Source organism: Rhinoderma darwinii, chromosome 3 (assembly GCF_050947455.1).
Source record: "Rhinoderma darwinii isolate aRhiDar2 chromosome 3, aRhiDar2.hap1, whole genome shotgun sequence".
NCBI classification, from domain to species: Eukaryota; Metazoa; Chordata; class Amphibia; order Anura; family Rhinodermatidae; genus Rhinoderma; species Rhinoderma darwinii.
This window is the reverse complement of record NC_134689.1, coordinates 268,334,068-268,352,031: the sequence shown is the minus strand read 5'-3', so window position 1 is coordinate 268,352,031 and position 17,964 is coordinate 268,334,068. Positions and strand designations below refer to the sequence as shown.

The 17,964-nt window shown below is 47.1% G+C and overlaps 1 protein-coding gene across 5 annotated transcripts in view; it reads right to left on the bottom strand.

Moving 5' to 3' along the window:
* Positions 1–288: 288 nt before the first annotated feature.
* Positions 289–17,964, bottom strand: part of APBA2 (amyloid beta precursor protein binding family A member 2) — a 473,299-nt gene continuing 455,623 nt past the window's right edge. For all 5 annotated transcript variants that reach the window (XM_075857895.1, XM_075857892.1, XM_075857891.1 and 2 more), the window contains one exon: positions 289–839. In XM_075857895.1, the coding sequence (XP_075714010.1) occupies positions 768–839 (72 nt within the window). In that variant the 3' untranslated portion in view covers positions 289–767. The remainder of the gene's footprint in view (positions 840–17,964) is intronic.

The following is a 17,964-nucleotide window of genomic DNA, read 5'->3' as shown; positions in this document are numbered from 1 at the left end:
GATGAAATACTTATTTCTCTGTGCACAATGCAAATAAATATATAGAATTTTGAAAATGTGATTTTCTTTTTTTATATAATCTATCTCTCACTGGTAAAATTAACCTAGCCTAAAAATTCTAGACTGTTCATGTCTTTGACAGTGGGCAAACTTACAAAATCAGCAAGGGATCAAATACTTATTTCCTTCACTGTACATGGATATGGCTATATCAAGTTGGACATTTCTAGTGGCATTACATAGATTACAATCTGCAACAAACATGAAAGACAGGGACTCAGCTGAAAATTATAGTGTAGACTATATTGGCTTATAAAGACCGTTTAATGGGACCTCTTAAGCAATGTATTTCCACATGAGCAAAGCTTAAAATGGATTTCATTGGTCTTCATGGAAATCCACATTGTATCATGTCCATCATTCTTTGTCTTTAATTCCACACACTTACCAATGTAACATACATCACATACACCTTAACACTACATGTACAATAACAAATAAATATCCTCATTATTATTCATGAACAGTAAACAGTCCGGAATGACTATGATGTATAAATTGTCCCTGTTGGTTATGGACTTTCTTAGAAATGGCATTGCCTCTGGCAAAAATAAAATAAGCAATAAAATAAAAGGTAAACGCATCTGTCCATTGATATTTGTTGTTCTTTTGTTCGAAATACAAAATATCTGCCCAGTGTCTCTGTCGATATGTGGATGTATATTGATCTGGACTTGAGATAGAGTTTCTTTTATGGCTGCTCGTTGTTAGATGTAGAGAGGTGTTTCCTGTCCAGTAAGGAGCCTGAACATCGCCGCTGGCATAGTCTTCATGTGGATCTGTGGCACAGAGAAGAATGTCTTTTAAAATTAAGGTTCACAGGACAACAATTCCAGGCATTCACTGTCTATTTCTTTCTTCCTGACAGATACAAATAAACTATATTTCTTGCAGTATACAATTTCCTTTTCTTGTATTATATGTATAGACAGTTTAATGCATTCAACTGAGAGACCTGTCTAGGGGATCATGTATCGCCTTCGAATCACTGATGTAGTACAACCATGGGCCATATGTCACACAATAGATTTAATTATAATACTTCCATAGACCATATTGTTAGAAGCTCTACATAAAATGCTGGCACCTTAGGGTATGTTCACACAGGGTTTTTTGCAGGCAGATTTTGACCTGCCTACACTCTCTTTGCCGCATCTTTTGCTGCATTTTTTGGCCATGTCCATTGAGCGCTGCGGGCAAAAAACGCAGTGAAAACCGCTTTCTGTCTCCAATTGATGTCAATGGGAGGTCAAAGACGGAAATGCCTGAACCGCCTCCGTCTCCCATTCAAATCTATGGAAGGCGATTTCAGACATTTTTTGGCGCGGTTTCCGGATCAAAAACAACGCCAAGAAAACTCTGTGTGAACTAGGCTTTACAAATAAAGGATAATGATAATATAAATGAGAATAATAATAATAGTCATAGTCACAGTCAGTCATAGTTAGTACAGTTGAAAAAAGACATACAGTATATTCATCAACTTCAACAAGGGGAAGGGAGAGATGTGGATGAAGGGGCAAAGTTTAGAACTTTGACTCATGTCTAATAGGTTTGTTTTTACCCTCCTCTGGATCAATAGGGGGAAATAATTGTGCTAAAAGGGAAAAATTTCCCTCCTGATCCCAAGTGGTGATCAGCCCGATCAACATTCAAACAAGAATTCTACACATTGACACAAGTGTTGATGTTGTTTTGTTCTAAGAAATTATCTAAGCCTTTTTTAATCCGTTAGTGACCGGCCCATAGTCTTTTTACGTCGGTCACTAACGGGCCTTATTCCGATGCCATAGACTTTTTACGTTGCGGCATCGGAATAAGTAAACAGAGCAGGGAGCTGTCAAATCTCCCTGCTCTTAGCTGCCAGAGGCAGCTGAGGGCTGGGGGCGTCCCTGCTCTGCCGGGTGAGATCGATATCAGTATCGATCTCACCCGTTTAACCCCTCAGATGCGGTGCTCAATAGCGAGCACCGCATCTGAGTGGTTTTGGAGAGAGGGAGGGAGCTCCCTCTCATCCCACCGACACCCGGCGATACGATCGCTGAGTGTCTGTGTCTCCCATGGCAGCCGGGGGCCTAATAAAGGCCCCCAGGTCTGCCAGTAATGAATGCCTGCTAGATCATGCCGCAGGCATGACCTAGCGGATGCCTGTCGTTTTAAACGGACAGGCAGTAATACACTGCAATACAAAAGTATTGCAGTGTATTATAATAGCGATCGGAGGATCGCATAGTGAAGTCCCCTAGTGGGACTAGTAAAAAAGTGAAAAAAAAAGTTTAATAAAAAAAACAATGTGAAAAAAAAAATAAAAAACCCACTTTTTCCCCTTACAAACTGCTTTACTATTAAAAAACCAAAATACAGTTAAAAAGTTACACATATTTGGTATTGCCGCGTCCATAACGACCCGACTATAAATCTATTACATTACTTAACTCGCACGGAGGTCGTAAAAAATTAAATAAAAAACGACGGAAAAATTGCTGTTTTCTGTGAATCCTGACTTTAAAAAAATGTGATTAAAAAGTGATCAAAAAGTCGCATCTACTCCAAAATGGTACCAATAAAAACTACATGTCTTCCCCCCAAAAAAAAGCCCTCATACAACCGCATCGGCGAAAAAATAAAAATGTTACGGCTCTTCAAATATGGAGACACAAAAACAAATAATTTTGAAAAAAAAGCCTTTTTAGGGTATGTGCACACGATGAGAGGCTTTTACGTCTGAAAAAACAGACTGTTTTCAGGAGAAAACAGCTGCGTCGTTTCAGACGTAAATGCTCCTCCTCGCATTATGCGAGGCGTCTTTGACGCCTGTAATCTTGAACTGCTCTTCATTGACTTCAATGAAGAACGGCTCAAATTACGTAGCAAATAATTGTCCTGCACTTCTTTGCCGAGGCAGTCAATTTACGCGTCGTCGTTTGACAGCTGTCAAACGATGACGCGTAAATTACAGGTCGTCTGCACAGTACGTCGGCAAACCCATTCAAATGAATAGGCAGATGTTTGCCGACGTATTGTAGCCCTATTTTATGACGTAAAATGAGGCATAACGCCTCGTTTAAGTCTGAAAATAGGTCGTGTGAACCCAGTCAAACTGTGTAAAAGTAGTAAAACATACAAAATCTATACAAATTTGGTATCGTTGCAATCGTAACAACCCGCTGAATAAACTTATTGTGTTATTTATACTACACGGTAAACGGCGTAGATTTAGGATGCAAAAAAGAGTGGCGAAATTTCAGATTTTTTTCTATTCCCCCCCAAAAAAAGTTAATAAAAGTTAATCAATAAATAATATGTCCCCCAAAATGATGCTATTAAAAAATACAACTTGTCCCGCAAAAAACAAGACCTTATCCCCTTGAGTACCCAGCTCATTTTGGCCTTGAGGACCAGACCCATTTTTTCAAATCTGACATGTATCACTTTATGTGGTAATGACTCCGGAATGCTTTTACCTATCCAAGCGATTCTGAGATTGTTTTCTTGTGACATATTGTACTTTAGTTTAGTGCAAAAATTTGGTCGATAAATTCATTGCTTATTTGTGAAAAACACCAACATTTAGCGAAAATATGAAGAAATTATGATTTTTCCCATTTTAAATGTATCTGCTTGTAAAACAGATGGTAATACCACACAAAATAGTTACCAATTAACATATCCCATATGTCTACTTTATGTTTGCATCATTTTTTAAACATTCTTTTATTTTTCTATGACCTCACAAGGCTTAGAACTTTAGCAGCAATTTCTCATATTTTTAAGAAAATTTCAAAAAGCGATTTTTTCAGGGACGAGTTCAGTTCTGAAGTGGTTTTGAGTGCCCTATATATTAGAAACCCCCATAAAACACCCCATTTTGAAAACTGCACCCCTCAAAGTATCCAAAACAGCATTCAGAAAGTGTTTCAACTCTTTAGGCGTTTTACAGGAATTGAAGGAAAGTAGAGCTGAAATTTTCAAATTTCATTTTTTTTTACAAAATTCATATGTAATACATTTTCTTCTGTACCACAGAAGGTTTTACCTGAGAAACGCAACTCAATATTTATTGCCCAGATTCTGCAGTTTTTAGAAATATCCCACATGTGGCCCTAGTGTGATAATGGACTGAAACACAGGCCTCAGAACCAAAGGAGCACCTCTTGGATTTTGGGGCCTCCTTTTTTCAGAATATATTTTAGGCACCATGTCAGGTTTGAAGAGGTCTTGTGGTGCCAAAACAGTGGAAACCCCCAAAAGTGACCCCCATTTTTTAAACTACACCCCTCAGGGAATTTATCTAGGGGTATAGTTAGCATTTTGACCCCACAGGTATTTTGCTATATTTTCTGGAGTTAGTCTGTGAAAATGAAAATCTACTTTTTTTCTGGAAAAACGTAAAAATTTCTAATTTTTGCAAGAAATAAAGGAGAGAAAGCACCCCAACATTTGTAAAGCAATTTCTCGCGATTACGGAAATACCCCATATGTGGTAATAAACTGCTGTTTGGACCCACAGCAGGGCTCAGAAGGGAGGGAGCGCCATTTGGATTTTGGAGCTCTGATTTTACTGGAATGGTTTTCAGTGCCGTGTCACGTTTGCAACGCCCTGGAGGGACCTAAACAGTGGAATCCCCCCAAAAGTGACCCCATTTTGGAAACTATACCCCTCAAGGAATTTTTCTAGTGGTATAGTTATCATTTTGACCCCACAGGTTTTTTGCTGAATTTATTGGAATTAGTCTGTGAAGATGAAAAGAGACCTTTTTTTGGAAAAAACACAGAATTTTCTAATTTTTATAACTAATAAAGGAGAAAAAGCACCTCAACATTTGTAAAGCAATTTCTCCTGATTACGGAAATACCCCATATGTGGTAATAAACTGCTGTTTGGACCCATGGCAGGGCTCAGAAGGGACGGAGCACCATTTGGATTTTGCAGCTCAGATTTTGCTGAATTGGTTTCTGGGGGCCATGTCGCATTTGCAGAGTCCCTGAAGTACCAGTACAGTAGAAATTCCCCAGATGTGATCCCAATTTGACTATACACCTGAAATAATTAAATTAGAGGTGTAGTGAGCATTTTGAGCCCTCAGGTGTTTTATAGATTTTATTAGAATTGGTCCGTGAAATATAACCTGTAGCTTTAGCTCAGAATTTTTCATTTCCACAAGGAATACAGGAGAAAAGACACCCCAAAATGTGTTACACAATTTCTCCTGATTACGGAAATACCCCATATGTGGTTGTAAACGGCTATTTGGACATACGGCAAGGGTCTAAACGGAAAAAGTGCAATTTCGTTTTTGGAGTGGAGATTTTACAAAATTTGTTTTTGACGCCATGTTGCATTGCGCTGAGGTACGAGTACAGTGAAAACTCCCGAGAAGTGACCCCATTTAGGAAACTACACCCCTCAAGGAATTCATCTAGAAGTGTAGTGAGCATTTTGACCCCCAAAGGTTTTTCAGAAATTAGTGCACAGTGGATGTTGCAGATATAAAATTGACATTTTCCACATATATGCTATTTCAGTGCCCAATGCGTTGGGCCCAGCTTGTACCACCGGAGACATACGCCCCATAAATTGTTAAGCGGTTCTCCAGAGTACGGTAATACCCCATATGTGGTCATAAACCGCTGTTTGGTCACATTGCCAGGCCCAGAAGAACCGCCATTTGGCTTTTGGAGCGCAGATTTTGCTTGGTAGTAGTTTTGTTTAGTGTTTTACTGGTGTTTCAGTTTATAATGTGGGGGCATATGTAATCTGTGCGGAGTACATACATTTTTTGCGTGACACACTGTCGTTTTTATTGGTACCATGTTTGGCTACGCGCGACTTTTTGATCACTTTTTATTCCATTTTTTTGGAAACAACGTGACCAAAAAAGGAAATTCTGCCATTGTTTTTTATGGTATTTTTTTTACGGTGTTCAACGTGCGGGATAAATAATATGATATTTTTTTAGATCAGGCCGATACGAACGCGGCGATACCTATTATGTCTAGTTTTTGTCTTTTTTTTCATTTTTTTTCTAATTATAAAGGGCTTGATCAGGGAAACAAGGCGATTATTGTTTTTATTACGTAAAACTTGTATTTATTTATTTATCTAAAACTTTTTTTTTAACTTTTTTTTTAACTTTTTTTTCACTTTTTATTTTACACATACTAGGGGACTGGAAGATCTGATCTTCTGATCCCCTGCACAATACACTGCACTACTTCTGTATGTACTGATGTAGTGCAGTGTATTGTAACTGTCACTTTACAACTGACAGTTGAGCCTATTACGTCCTGCCTTGGGCAGGACCTAATAGGCTCCCGTACCTGGCAACCAGGAAGCCGTTGCTAGGCTTCCTGGTTGCCATTGCAACCATCAGAACCCCGCGATTTTTCGCGGGGGGGCAATGGGGTGCAGAGGGAGCCCCCTCCCTCTGTATCAATCACTTAAATGCCGCTGTCGCTATTGACAGCGGCATTTAAGGGGTTAAACTACAGCGATCGGAGTGGACAGTGATCGCTGTAGTTGCAGTGGGATGTCGGCTGTATATTACAGCCGACATCCGATGAAGATGGAGCGAGCACAGCTCCTGTGCGCGCTTCATCCTCAGGGCGTTACTATACGCCCATTTTCGGGAAGGGGTTAATAAAAAGTGTTTTGTTTTTTTTTACACCGCTTTCTCTGATCTCCTCACGTATCTCACAGAAGTGAGGAGATCAGAGAAAGTGACAGGAGCTTTCTCCTGCAGACAACGTCACAGACGGCTGTGATTGGTCAGTCTTCAGAGACTGACCAATCACAGCAATCGCCGGCATTGGGGACTGCTAATTGGTCCCCAGGCCGGTAGCAGAGACGGTTAGCTGTCAATGACAGCTGCCGCCGCTGTTCTGTCACTATGTGATTTCACATAGTGACAGTTTATTCCTGCGCCGTAATAGTACGTCGAAGGTACGCTGGAATAAGTGGCCAGCGACGTACTATTACGTCAAAGGTACGCAAGGGGTTATATAGCTATGTCGACGCAAAAATAAAAGAGTCATAGCTCTTGGATTGCGACGATTCAAAAACGTAAAAAATAGCCTGGTCATTAAGATTTAAAATAGGCTGGTCATTAAGGGGTTAACTGTTTGCCGACACAGGACGAGTATGCTCGTCCTGAGCGGCGAGCACTTCGCGCATTAGGACGAGCATACTCGTCCTGCGTGACAGCCGTCCCTGCGCACGTCTGTGCGCGCGATCGAGAGCGGGGCAACGGCTGTAATACACAGCCACGGCCCCGCTCTGACAGCGGAGAGGAGATAAACATCTTCTCTCCGCTGTTAACCCTTTGAACGCCGCGATGACAGCTGATCGCGGCGTTCAAAGAGAGGGGACTGCACATTGATCGCGTCACAGAAAATAACTGTGACGCGATCAAAGCCCACAACTCGTATGGCCAGACAGCCCAGGGTCCAGTGAAGGACCCCAGGGCTGTCTGAACATATTTCCTGTTGTTAGGGCATACTGAGGTATGCCCTAACAACTGCCTGTGTACAATCAGTACACAGGTGTAAAGGATCTGCCAGGCACAGCTTCGGGGTTAACTTCCAGAGGCAATCAGTCTTCACCTGAGTCTATCTCTCTGAGACTGACTCCAGATTCCACCACTCAGGCTGGCAGGCTTAGGAGTGGGAGAGCCTATCGCAGCCTGGCCAGACTCAGCTAGCTCCCGCCCTCTGTCTATTTATATCTGCCTTTCCTGTTCCTCCTTGCTTGTGATTCTTTCCGTGTGGTTTCCTGGCCCAGCTACAGCTCCTAACAATTTGATCCTGCTCCATTCTGACCCTGGCTTTCTGATGACTCTTCTGCTCTGCGTTTTGTACCTCGTGCTCTCCTGGTTTGACTTGGCTCGTTCACCACTCTGTTGCTCACGGTATTGCCGTGGGCAACTGCCCCTTTCCCTTTGCTTTATATTCCCTTGTATGTTTGTCTTGTGCACTTACTGAGCGTAGGGACCGCCGCCCTGTTGTACCCCGTCGCCTAGGGCGGGTCGTTGCAAGTAGGCAGGGACAGAGTGACGGGTAGATTAGGGCGCACTTGTCCGTTTCCCTACCCCTATCATTACATAATCACAAGCCCATATACCTAGTCTACCCTGGTCCCTGACACTACTATGTACCCCCTTGAGACCCTGGCTCATGAAATGCAGGGTCTCTCCCTACAGGTCCAGGCCCTGGCTCAGAAGGTCAAGCAGCCTGATGCTACCTTGGTAGTTCCCCTCACCTCAACTCCTGAACCCCACCTCAAGTTGCCCGACCGGTTCTCAGGGGACCGGAGGGCTTTTCTCTCCTTTCGGGAGAGTTGCAGGCTTTACTTTCGCTTAAAGCCCCACTTTTCTTTTCTGCTCTCGGACTCATTTATGACGAGACTGACAAGACTGCCTTTGCCGAGAGTCAGCTGGTGACCTTACGTCAGGGTAAGAGACCTGTTGAGGAGTATTGTTCTGACTTTAGGAAGTGGTGCGTAGCTTCTCGGTGGAATGACCCTGCCTTAAGGTGCCAGTTTAGGTTGGGTCTGTCGAATGCCCTGAAAGACCTGCTAGTTAGCTATCCCTCTTCTGACTCCCTAGACCAGGTTATGGCTTTAGCGGTACGACTTGACCGACGTCTCAGGGAACGACAACGCGAACGTTTATGTGTTTTCTCCTCCGACTCCCCCATGATGCCTCCCGAGGTTCCGTCGCCTCGTTCTTCCCCGGAAGACTCAGAGGTACCTATGCAACTCGGGGCCTTCATGTCCCCCCAACAACGTAGAGATTTCCGCAGGAAGAATGGTCTCTGCTTCTACTGTGGGGATGACAAGCATCAAGTGAACAACTGTCCTAAGCGTAAGAATGCAGCCGGAGAACTTCCGCGCCTAAGTGATCATCGGGGAGGTCACTTGGGCGCACAGGTATTTCCCGTAAATATGAAACGTAATAAGATCTTGCTTCCCTTTCAGGTCTCTTTTGGTGGTAGGTCTGCTACCGGCAGCGCCTTCGTAGATTCAGGGTCCTCTGCTAATATCATGTCTGTGGAATTTGCTATGTCTCTTGCTATGCCTTTGATTGATTTGCCTAAACCTGTCCCGGTAGTGGGTATCGACTCCACTCCTCTTGCTAATGGTTATTTTACACAGCATACCCCTGTTTTTGAACTCCTTGATGCATTTGGAGCAGTGCTCTGTACTGTTGATGCAGGGATTATCGTCCGATTTGGTTTTAGGCCTTCCCTGGTTGCAGTTGCATAATCCCACGTTTGACTGGAATACTGGGGAGCTTACCAAATGGGGTAATGAATGTTTGACGTCATGTTTTTCTGTTAATTCTATTTCTCCCCCTGAGGAGGTGAACACGCTACCTGAGTTTGTTCGGGACTTCGCTGATGTTTTCTCTAAGGAGGCCTCCGAAGTGTTACCTCCTCATAGAGAATACGATTGCGAATTGGTACCAGGAGCTAAGCTTCCTAAGGGTAGGATATTTAATCTTTCTTGTCCCGAACGTGAAGCCATGAGAGTATATCCAGGAATGCCTGGCCAAGGGTTACATTCGCCCCTCTACTTCTCCGGTAGGTGCTGGCTTCTTCTTCGTAAGGAAGAAGGATGGTGGTCTTAGGCCATGCATTGACTACCGTAACCTGAATAAGGTCACTGTAAGGAACCAGTATCCCCTTCCTTTGATTCCTGATCTCTTTAATCAGGTTCAGGGGGCCCAATGGTTCTCTAAGTTTGATCTACGGGGGGCGTATAACCTTATCCGCATCAAAGAGGGGGATGAGTGGAAGACTGCGTTTAACACGCCCGAAGGTCATTTCGAATACCTCGTCATGCCCTTTGGGTTGTGTAATGCGCCGGCGGTCTTCCAGAATTTCATAAATGAGATTTTGAGAGATTACCTGGGGATATTTCTTGTAGTGTACCTTGATGACATACTTGTGTTTTCCAAGGACTGGCCCTCCCACATTGAGCATGTCAGGAAGGTGCTCCAGGTCCTTCGGGAAAACAAACTGTTTGCAAAAACCGAAAAATGTGTGTTGGGGTACAGGAGATACCATTTTTGGGTCAAATCCTCACTACTCATGAATTCCGCATGGACCCCGCCAAGGTTCAGGCTGTGGCGGAATGGGTCCAACCTGCCTCCCTGAAGGCGTTACAGTGTTTTTTGGGGTTCACTAATTATTACAGGAGATTCATTGCTAACTTCTCGGTCATCGCTAAGCCTCTTACGGACCTCACTCGCAAAGGTGCTGATCTCCTCCACTGGTCTCCAGAGGCTGTCCAGGCTTTTGAGGTCCTTAAGAAGTGTTTTATCTCGGCCCCGGTGCTGGTTCAGCCCAACCAAATGGAGCCATTTATCGTGGAAGTTGACGCATCCGAGGTGGGAGTGGGGGTTGTCTTGTCCCAGGGTACCAGGTCCCTCACCCATCTCCGCCCCTGTGCCTACTTCTCCAGGAAGTTTTCGCCCACTGAGAGTAACTATGATATTGGCAACCGCGAACTCTTAGCCATTAAATGGGCATTTGAAGAGTGGCGCCACTTCCTGGAGGGGGCTAGGCACCAGGTAACGGTCCTTACCGACCACAAGAATCTGGTTTTCCTAGAATCTGCCCGGAGGCTAAACCGGAGACAAGCTCGATGGGCGCTATTTTTTACCAGATTCAACTTTTTGGTTACCTATAGGGCTGGGTCTAAAAATATTAAGGCTGATGCACTGTCGCGTAGATTCATGGCCAGCCCTCCTTCGGAGGAAGATCCTGCTTGTATTTTGCCTCCAAGTATAATCATTTCTTCTATTGATTCTGATTTAGTCTCTGAAATTGCAGCTGATCAAGGTTCAGCTCCCGGGAACCTTCCTGAGGACAAGCTGTTTGTTCCCCTGCAATACCGGCTAAGGGTACTTAGGGAAAATCATGACTCCGCACTATCTGGTCATCCTGGCATCCTGGGTACCAAACACCTCATTGCCAGAAACTATTGGTGGCCTGGGTTACCTAAAGACGTTAAGGCCTACGTCGCCGCTTGTGAGGTTTGTGCTTGGTCCAAGACTCCCAGGTCCCGACCAGCGGGCTTACTACGTTCGTTGCCCATTCCCCAGAGACCTTGGACACATATCTCCATGGATTTTATCACCGATTTGCCTCCATCCCAAGGCAAGTCGGTGGTGTGGGTTGTAGTAGACCGCTTCAGTAAGATGTGCCACTTTGTGCCCCTCAAGAAACTACCCAACGCCAAGACGTTAGCTACCTTGTTTGTCAAACACATCCTGCGTCTCCATGGGGTCCCTGTCAATATTGTTTCGGACAGAGGGGTACAATTTGTTTCTTTGTTTTGGAGAGCTTTCTGTAAGAAGTTGGAGATTGATCTGTCCTTCTCCTCTGCTTTCCATCCTGAAACCAATGGCCAAACTGAGAGGACTAATCAATCTCTAGAACAATATTTAATGTGTTTTATCTCTGACTGTCAATATGATTGGGTCTCATTCATTCCCCTCGCCGAATTTTCCCTTAATAACCGGGTCAGTAACTCGTCAGGGGTCTCCCCCTTTTTCTTTAATTTTGGGTTTAATCCACGGTTCTCCTCCGTTTCACCTGGTAGTTCCAACAATCCCGAGGTAGAGGTCGCACATCGGGAACTGTGCACAGTCTGGGCCCAGGTTCAGAAGAACCTAGAGGCGTCCCAGAGCGTACAAAAAACTCAGGCTGATAGAAAACGTTCTGCTAACCCCTTGTTTATGGTCGGGGATCTGGTGTGGTTAACATCTAGGAACTTGCGTCTTAAGGTCCCGTCCAAGAAGTTTGCTCCCCGGTTTATTGGGCCGTATAAGGTCATTGAAGTCCTCAATCCTGTCTCCTTTTGGCTGGAGTTACCCCCATCTTTTCGTATACACGACGTGTTTCATGCCTCCCTCCTTAAACGCTGCTCCCCGTCCTTGGCTCCCTCGAGGAAACCTCCTGTTCCCGTTCTCACCCCTGAGGGGGTGGAATTCGAGGTGGCCAAGATTGTGGACAGCAAGATGGTCCAAGGCTCCCTCCAGTACCTGGTCCATTGGAGAGGATACGGGCCTGAGGAGAGGACTTGGGTACCCGCCCGGGATGTTCACGCTGGAGTATTGGTCAGGAAGTTCCACCTTCGTTTCCCCAGTAAACCAGGTCCACTTAGAAAGGGTCCGGTGGCCCCTCATAAAAGGGGGGTACTGTAAAGGATCTGCCAGGCACAGCTTCGGGGTTAACTTCCAAAGGCAATCTGTTAGGGATCTGCCAGGTACTTCATCTAGCTACACTCCTGGGATTAATCAATCCACACCTGAGGCCAGACCTGTTCGACTGACACCTTCTCCCACCAACCAGGGTGGCAGGCTCAGGAGTGGGAGAGCCTATCGCGGCCTGGTCTCTCGGAGTTAGCTCCGCCCCTTGCCCTTTATTACCTGCCCTGTGCTCTCCCTCAGTGCTTGTAATTCTTTTGGATTCCTGGCCCCACTGCTGCTTGCTCCAGCCTGCTTCTGCCGTGCTTCTGCCTTGCTGCAGTTCTGCTTGACCTGCTTTGCTTGCCCTGGCTTGCTTCTGTCTCCGTGTCCGCTCGGGTGTACTCACTTCGTCCTGGTCCTGACTGTTCGTTCGCCGCCCCGTTTCCTCGTGGCGTTCCGTGGCTACTGCCCCTTCCCTTGCGTGTTCCCTGTTTGTCTTCCTGTGCACTTAGCCAGCGTAGGGACCGCCGCCCAGTTGTACCTCGTCGCCTAGGGCGGGTCGTTGCAAGTAGGCAGGGACAGGGCGGTGGGTAGATTAGGGCTCACTTTCCCTTCACCTCCTTCCTGCCATTACATAATTACAAGCCCTTACCTAGTCTACCATTTCTCCTACGCTGACGCTTTCATGGACCCCCTTGAGACCCTGACCCAGCAGATGCAGGGCCTCTCCCTACAGGTCCAGGCCCTGGCCCAAAGGGTCAATCAGGGTGACGCTGCTTTAGTAGTACCCCTCACCTCACCTCTAGAACCCGACCTCAAGTTACCTGACCGGTTTTCAGGGGACCGTAAGACGTTTCTCTCCTTCCGGGAGAGTTGCAGACTGTATTTCCGCCTAAAGCCCCACTCCTCAGGTTCCGAGAACCAGCGGGTGGGTATCATCATATCCCGACTCCAGGAAGGGCCCCAAGAGTGGGCCTTCTCCTTGGCTCCTGACGCCCCTGAACTTTCCTCTGTTGATCGTTTTTTCTCTGCCCTCGGACTCATTTACGACGAGACTGACAGGACTGCTTTAGCCGAGAGTCAGCTGGTGACCTTACGTCAGGGTAGAAGACCGGTTGAGGAATACTGTTCTGATTTTAGGAAGTGGTGCGTAGCTTCTCAGTGGAACGATCCGGCCCTAAGGTGCCAGTTTAGGTTAGGATTATCTGACGCCCTGAAGGATCTGCTGGTTAGCTACCCCTCGCCTGACTCCCTTGACCAGGTTATGGCCCTAGCAGTACGACTTGACCGACGTCTCAGGGAACGTCAGCTAGAACGCTTCAGTGTGCTCCCCTCTGACTTTTCTGCGATTCCCCCCGAGGTCCCGTCTCCTCGCCCCTCCACGGAGGACTCGGAGGTACCTATGCAACTCGGGGCCTCCATGTCCCCTCGACAACGTAGGGAGTTTCGCAGAATGAATGGTCTCTGCTTCTACTGTGGGGACGACAAGCATCTACTGAACACCTGTCCCAGGCGCAAGAATAAGAAGCCGGAAAACTTCCGCGCCTAAGTGATCATCGGGGAGGTCACTTGGGCGCACAGGTATTTCCCGTTAATGTGAAACGCAATAAAATTTTGCTTCCCTTTCAGGTCTCGTTTGCTGGCCGGTCTGCCACGGGCAGTGCTTTCGTGGATTCTGGCTCATCTGCTAATATCATGTCTGTGGAATTTGCTATGTCTCTAAAGATGCCTTGTATTGATTTACCTTATCCTATCCCTGTAGTAGGAATCGACTCAACACCCCTTGCTAATGGTTATTTTACTCAGCATACTCCTGTTTTTGAACTCCTGGTTGGCTCCATGCATTTGGAGCAGTGCTCTGTACTGGTGATGCAGGGATTATCGTCTGATCTGGTTTTAGGCCTTCCCTGGTTGCAGTTGCATAATCCCACATTTGATTGGAATACTGGGGATCTCACCAAATGGGGTAATGAATGTCTGATGTCATGTCTTTCTGTTAACTCTATTTCTCCCCGGGAGGAGGTAAACACACTTCCTGAGTTTGTTCAGGACTTCGCCGATGTGTTTTCTAAGGAGGCCTCCGAGGTGTTGCCCCCCCATAGAGATTACGATTGCGCTATCGATTTGGTGCCTGGTGCCAAGCTTCCTAAGGGTAGGATATTTAATCTTTCATGTCCTGAACGTGAAGCGATGAGGGTGTATATCCAAGAATGCCTGGCCAAGGGTTTCATTCGCCCCTCGACTTCTCCTGTAGGTGCTGGCTTCTTCTTCGTGGGGAAGAAGGATGGTGGTCTTAGGCCGTGCATTGATTATCGTAACCTGAATAAGGTCACCGTAAGGAACCAGTACCCACTTCCTTTGATTCCGGATCTTTTTAATCAGGTTCAGGGAGCCCAATGGTTTTCTAAGTTCGATCTACGGGGGGCATATAACCTTATCCGCATCAAAGAGGGGGATGAGTGGAAAACTGCGTTCAACACACCCGAGGGTCATTTCGAATACCTGGTCATGCCCTTTGGGTTGTGTAATGCCCCTGCTGTCTTCCAGAATTTTATTAATGAAATCCTGAGAGAGTACCTGGGTAATTTTCTTGTTGTGTACCTTGATGACATACTGGTGTTTTCCAAGGACTGGTCCTCCCACGTGGAGCATGTCAGGAAGGTGCTCCAGGTCCTTCGGGAGAATAATCTGTTTGCTAAGACTGAAAAATGTGTCTTTGGGGTACAGGAGATACCATTTTTAGGGCAAATCCTCACTCCTCATGAATTCCGCATGGACCCTGCCAAGGTTCAAGCTGTGGCGGAATGGGTCCAACCTGCCTCCCTTAAGGCGTTACAGTGTTTTTTAGGGTTCGCCAACTATTACAGGAGATTTATTGCCAACTTCTCGGTCGTCGCTAAGCCTCTTACGGACCTTACCCGCAAGGGTGCCGATGTCCTCCATTGGCCCCCTGAGGCCGTCCAGGCCTTTGAGACTCTCAAGAAGTGCTTTATCTCGGCCCCTGTGCTGATTCAGCCCAACCAAGAGGAGCCATTTATTGTGGAGGTTGACGCTTCCGAGGTGGGAGTGGGGGCCGTCCTGTCCCAGGGTACCAGCTCCCTCACCCATCTCCGCCCCTGTGCTTACTTCTCTAGGAAGTTTTCGCCCACGGAGAGTAACTATGATATTGGCAACCGCGAACTTCTAGCCATTAAATGGGCTTTTGAGGAGTGGCGGCACTTCCTGGAGGGGGCCAGACACCAGGTAACGGTCCTTACGGATCACAAGAATCTGGTTTTCCTAGAATCGGCCCGGAGGCTTAATCCTAGACAAGCTCGGTGGGCACTATTCTTTACCAGATTTAATTTCTTGGTTACCTATAGGGCTGGGTCCAAGAATATTAAGGCTGACGCTCTGTCACGTAGTTTCATGGCCAATCCTCCTTCCGAGAAGGATCCCGCTTGTATTTTACCCCCTGGTATAATCGTCTCTGCCACGGATTCTGATTTAGCTTCTGATATCGCGGCTGATCAGGGTGCAGCTCCCGGGAACGTCCCTGGGGACAAACTGTTTGTTCCCCTGCAATACCGGCTGAGGGTACTCAGGGAAAACCATGACTCCGCTCTATCTGGTCATCCTGGCATCTTGGGCACCAAACACCTCATTACCAGAAACTATTGGTGGCCTGGGTTGCCTAAAGATGTTAGGGCTTACGTCGCCGCTTGTGAGGTTTGCGCTAGGTCCAAAACCCCTAGGTCCCGACCTGCGGGCCTACTACGTTCCTTGCCCATTCCCCAGAGACCTTGGACCCATATCTCCATGGATTTTATCACCGATTTGCCTCCATCTCAGGGCAAGTCGGTGGTGTGGGTGGTAGTCGACCGCTTCAGCAAGATGTGCCACTTTGTGCCCCTTAAGAAGCTACCTAACGCCAAGACGTTAGCTTCTTTGTTTGTGAAACACATCCTGCGTCTCCATGGGGCCCCAGTCAATATCGTTTCTGACAGAGGGGTACAATTTGTTTCCTTATTTTGGAGAGCTTTTTGTAAAAAGTTGGAGATTGATCTGTCCTTCTCCTCCGCCTTCCATCCCGAAACCAATGGCCAAACGGAAAGGACCAACCAATCCCTGGAACAATATTTAAGGTGTTTCATCTCTGACTGTCAATTCGATTGGGTCTCATTCCTTCCCCTTGCTGAATTTTCCCTGAATAACCGGGTCAGTAACTCGTCAGGGGTCTCCCCGTTTTTCTGTAATTTCGGGTTTAACCCTAGGTTCTCCTCCGTCTCCCCTGGTTGTTCCAATAATCCTGAGGTAGAGGAGGTTCATCGGGAACTGTGCACTGTCTGGGCCCAGGTTCAGAAGAACCTAGAGGCGTCCCAGAGCGCACAAAAGATTCAGGCGGATAGTAGACGTTCTGCTAACCCCCGGTTTGTCGTCGGGGATTTGGTCTGGTTGTCGTCCAGGAACTTGCGCCTTAAGGTCCCGTCCAGGAAGTTTGCTCCCCGATTTATTGGACCTTATAAGATCATTGAAGTCCTCAACCCTGTATCCTTCCGTCTGGAGCTCCCCCCATCCTTTCGCATACATGACGTCTTCCATGCCTCCCTCCTTAAACGCTGCTCCCCGTCCTGGTCCCCCTCGAGGATACCTCCTGTTCCCGTTCTCACCCCTGAGGGGGTGGAATTCGAGGTGGCCAAGATTATGGACAGTAGGATGGTCCAGGGCTCCCTCCAGTACCTGGTCCATTGGAGAGGATACGGGCCGGAGGAGAGGACTTGGGTACCTGCCCGTGATGTTCACGCTGGGGTATTGATCAGGAGGTTCCACCTCCTCTTCCCCACTAAACCGGGTCCCCTTAGTAAGGGTCCGGTGGCCCCTCATAAAAGGGGGAGTACTGTTAGGGATCTGCCAGGTACTTCATCTAGCTACACTCCTGGGATTAATCAATCCACACCTGAGGCCAGACCTGTTCGACTGACACCTTCTCCCACCAACCAGGGTGGCAGGCTCAGGAGTGGGAGAGCCTATCGCGGCCTGGTCTCTCGGAGTTAGCTCCGCCCCTTGCCCTTTATTACCTGCCCTGTGCTCTCCCTCAGTGCTTGTAATTCTTTTGGATTCCTGGCCCCACTGCTGCTTGCTCCAGCCTGCTTCTGCCGTGCTTCTGCCTTGCTGCAGTTCTGCTTGACCTGCTTTGCTTGCCCTGGCTTGCTTCTGTCTCCGTGTCCGCTCGGGTGTACTCACTTCGTCCTGGTCCTGACTGTTCGTTCGCCGCCCCGTTTCCTCGTGGCGTTCCGTGGCTACTGCCCCTTCCCTTGCGTGTTCCCTGTTTGTCTTCCTGTGCACTTAGCCAGCGTAGGGACCGCCGCCCAGTTGTACCTCGTCGCCTAGGGCGGGTCGTTGCAAGTAGGCAGGGACAGGGCGGTGGGTAGATTAGGGCTCACTTTCCCTTCACCTCCTTCCTGCCATTACACAATCAGTCTTCACCTGAGTCTATCTCTCTGAGACTGACTCCATCTTCCACCACTCAGGGTGGCAGGCTTAGGAGTGGGAGAGCCTATCGCAGCCTGGCCAGACTCAGCTAGCTCCCGCCCTCTGTCTATTTATATCTGCCTTTCCTGTTCCTCCTTGCTTGTGATTCTTTCCGTGTGGTTTCCTGGCCCAGCTACAGCTCCTAACAATTTGATCCTGCTCCATTCTGACCCTGGCTTTCTGACGACTCTTCTGCTCC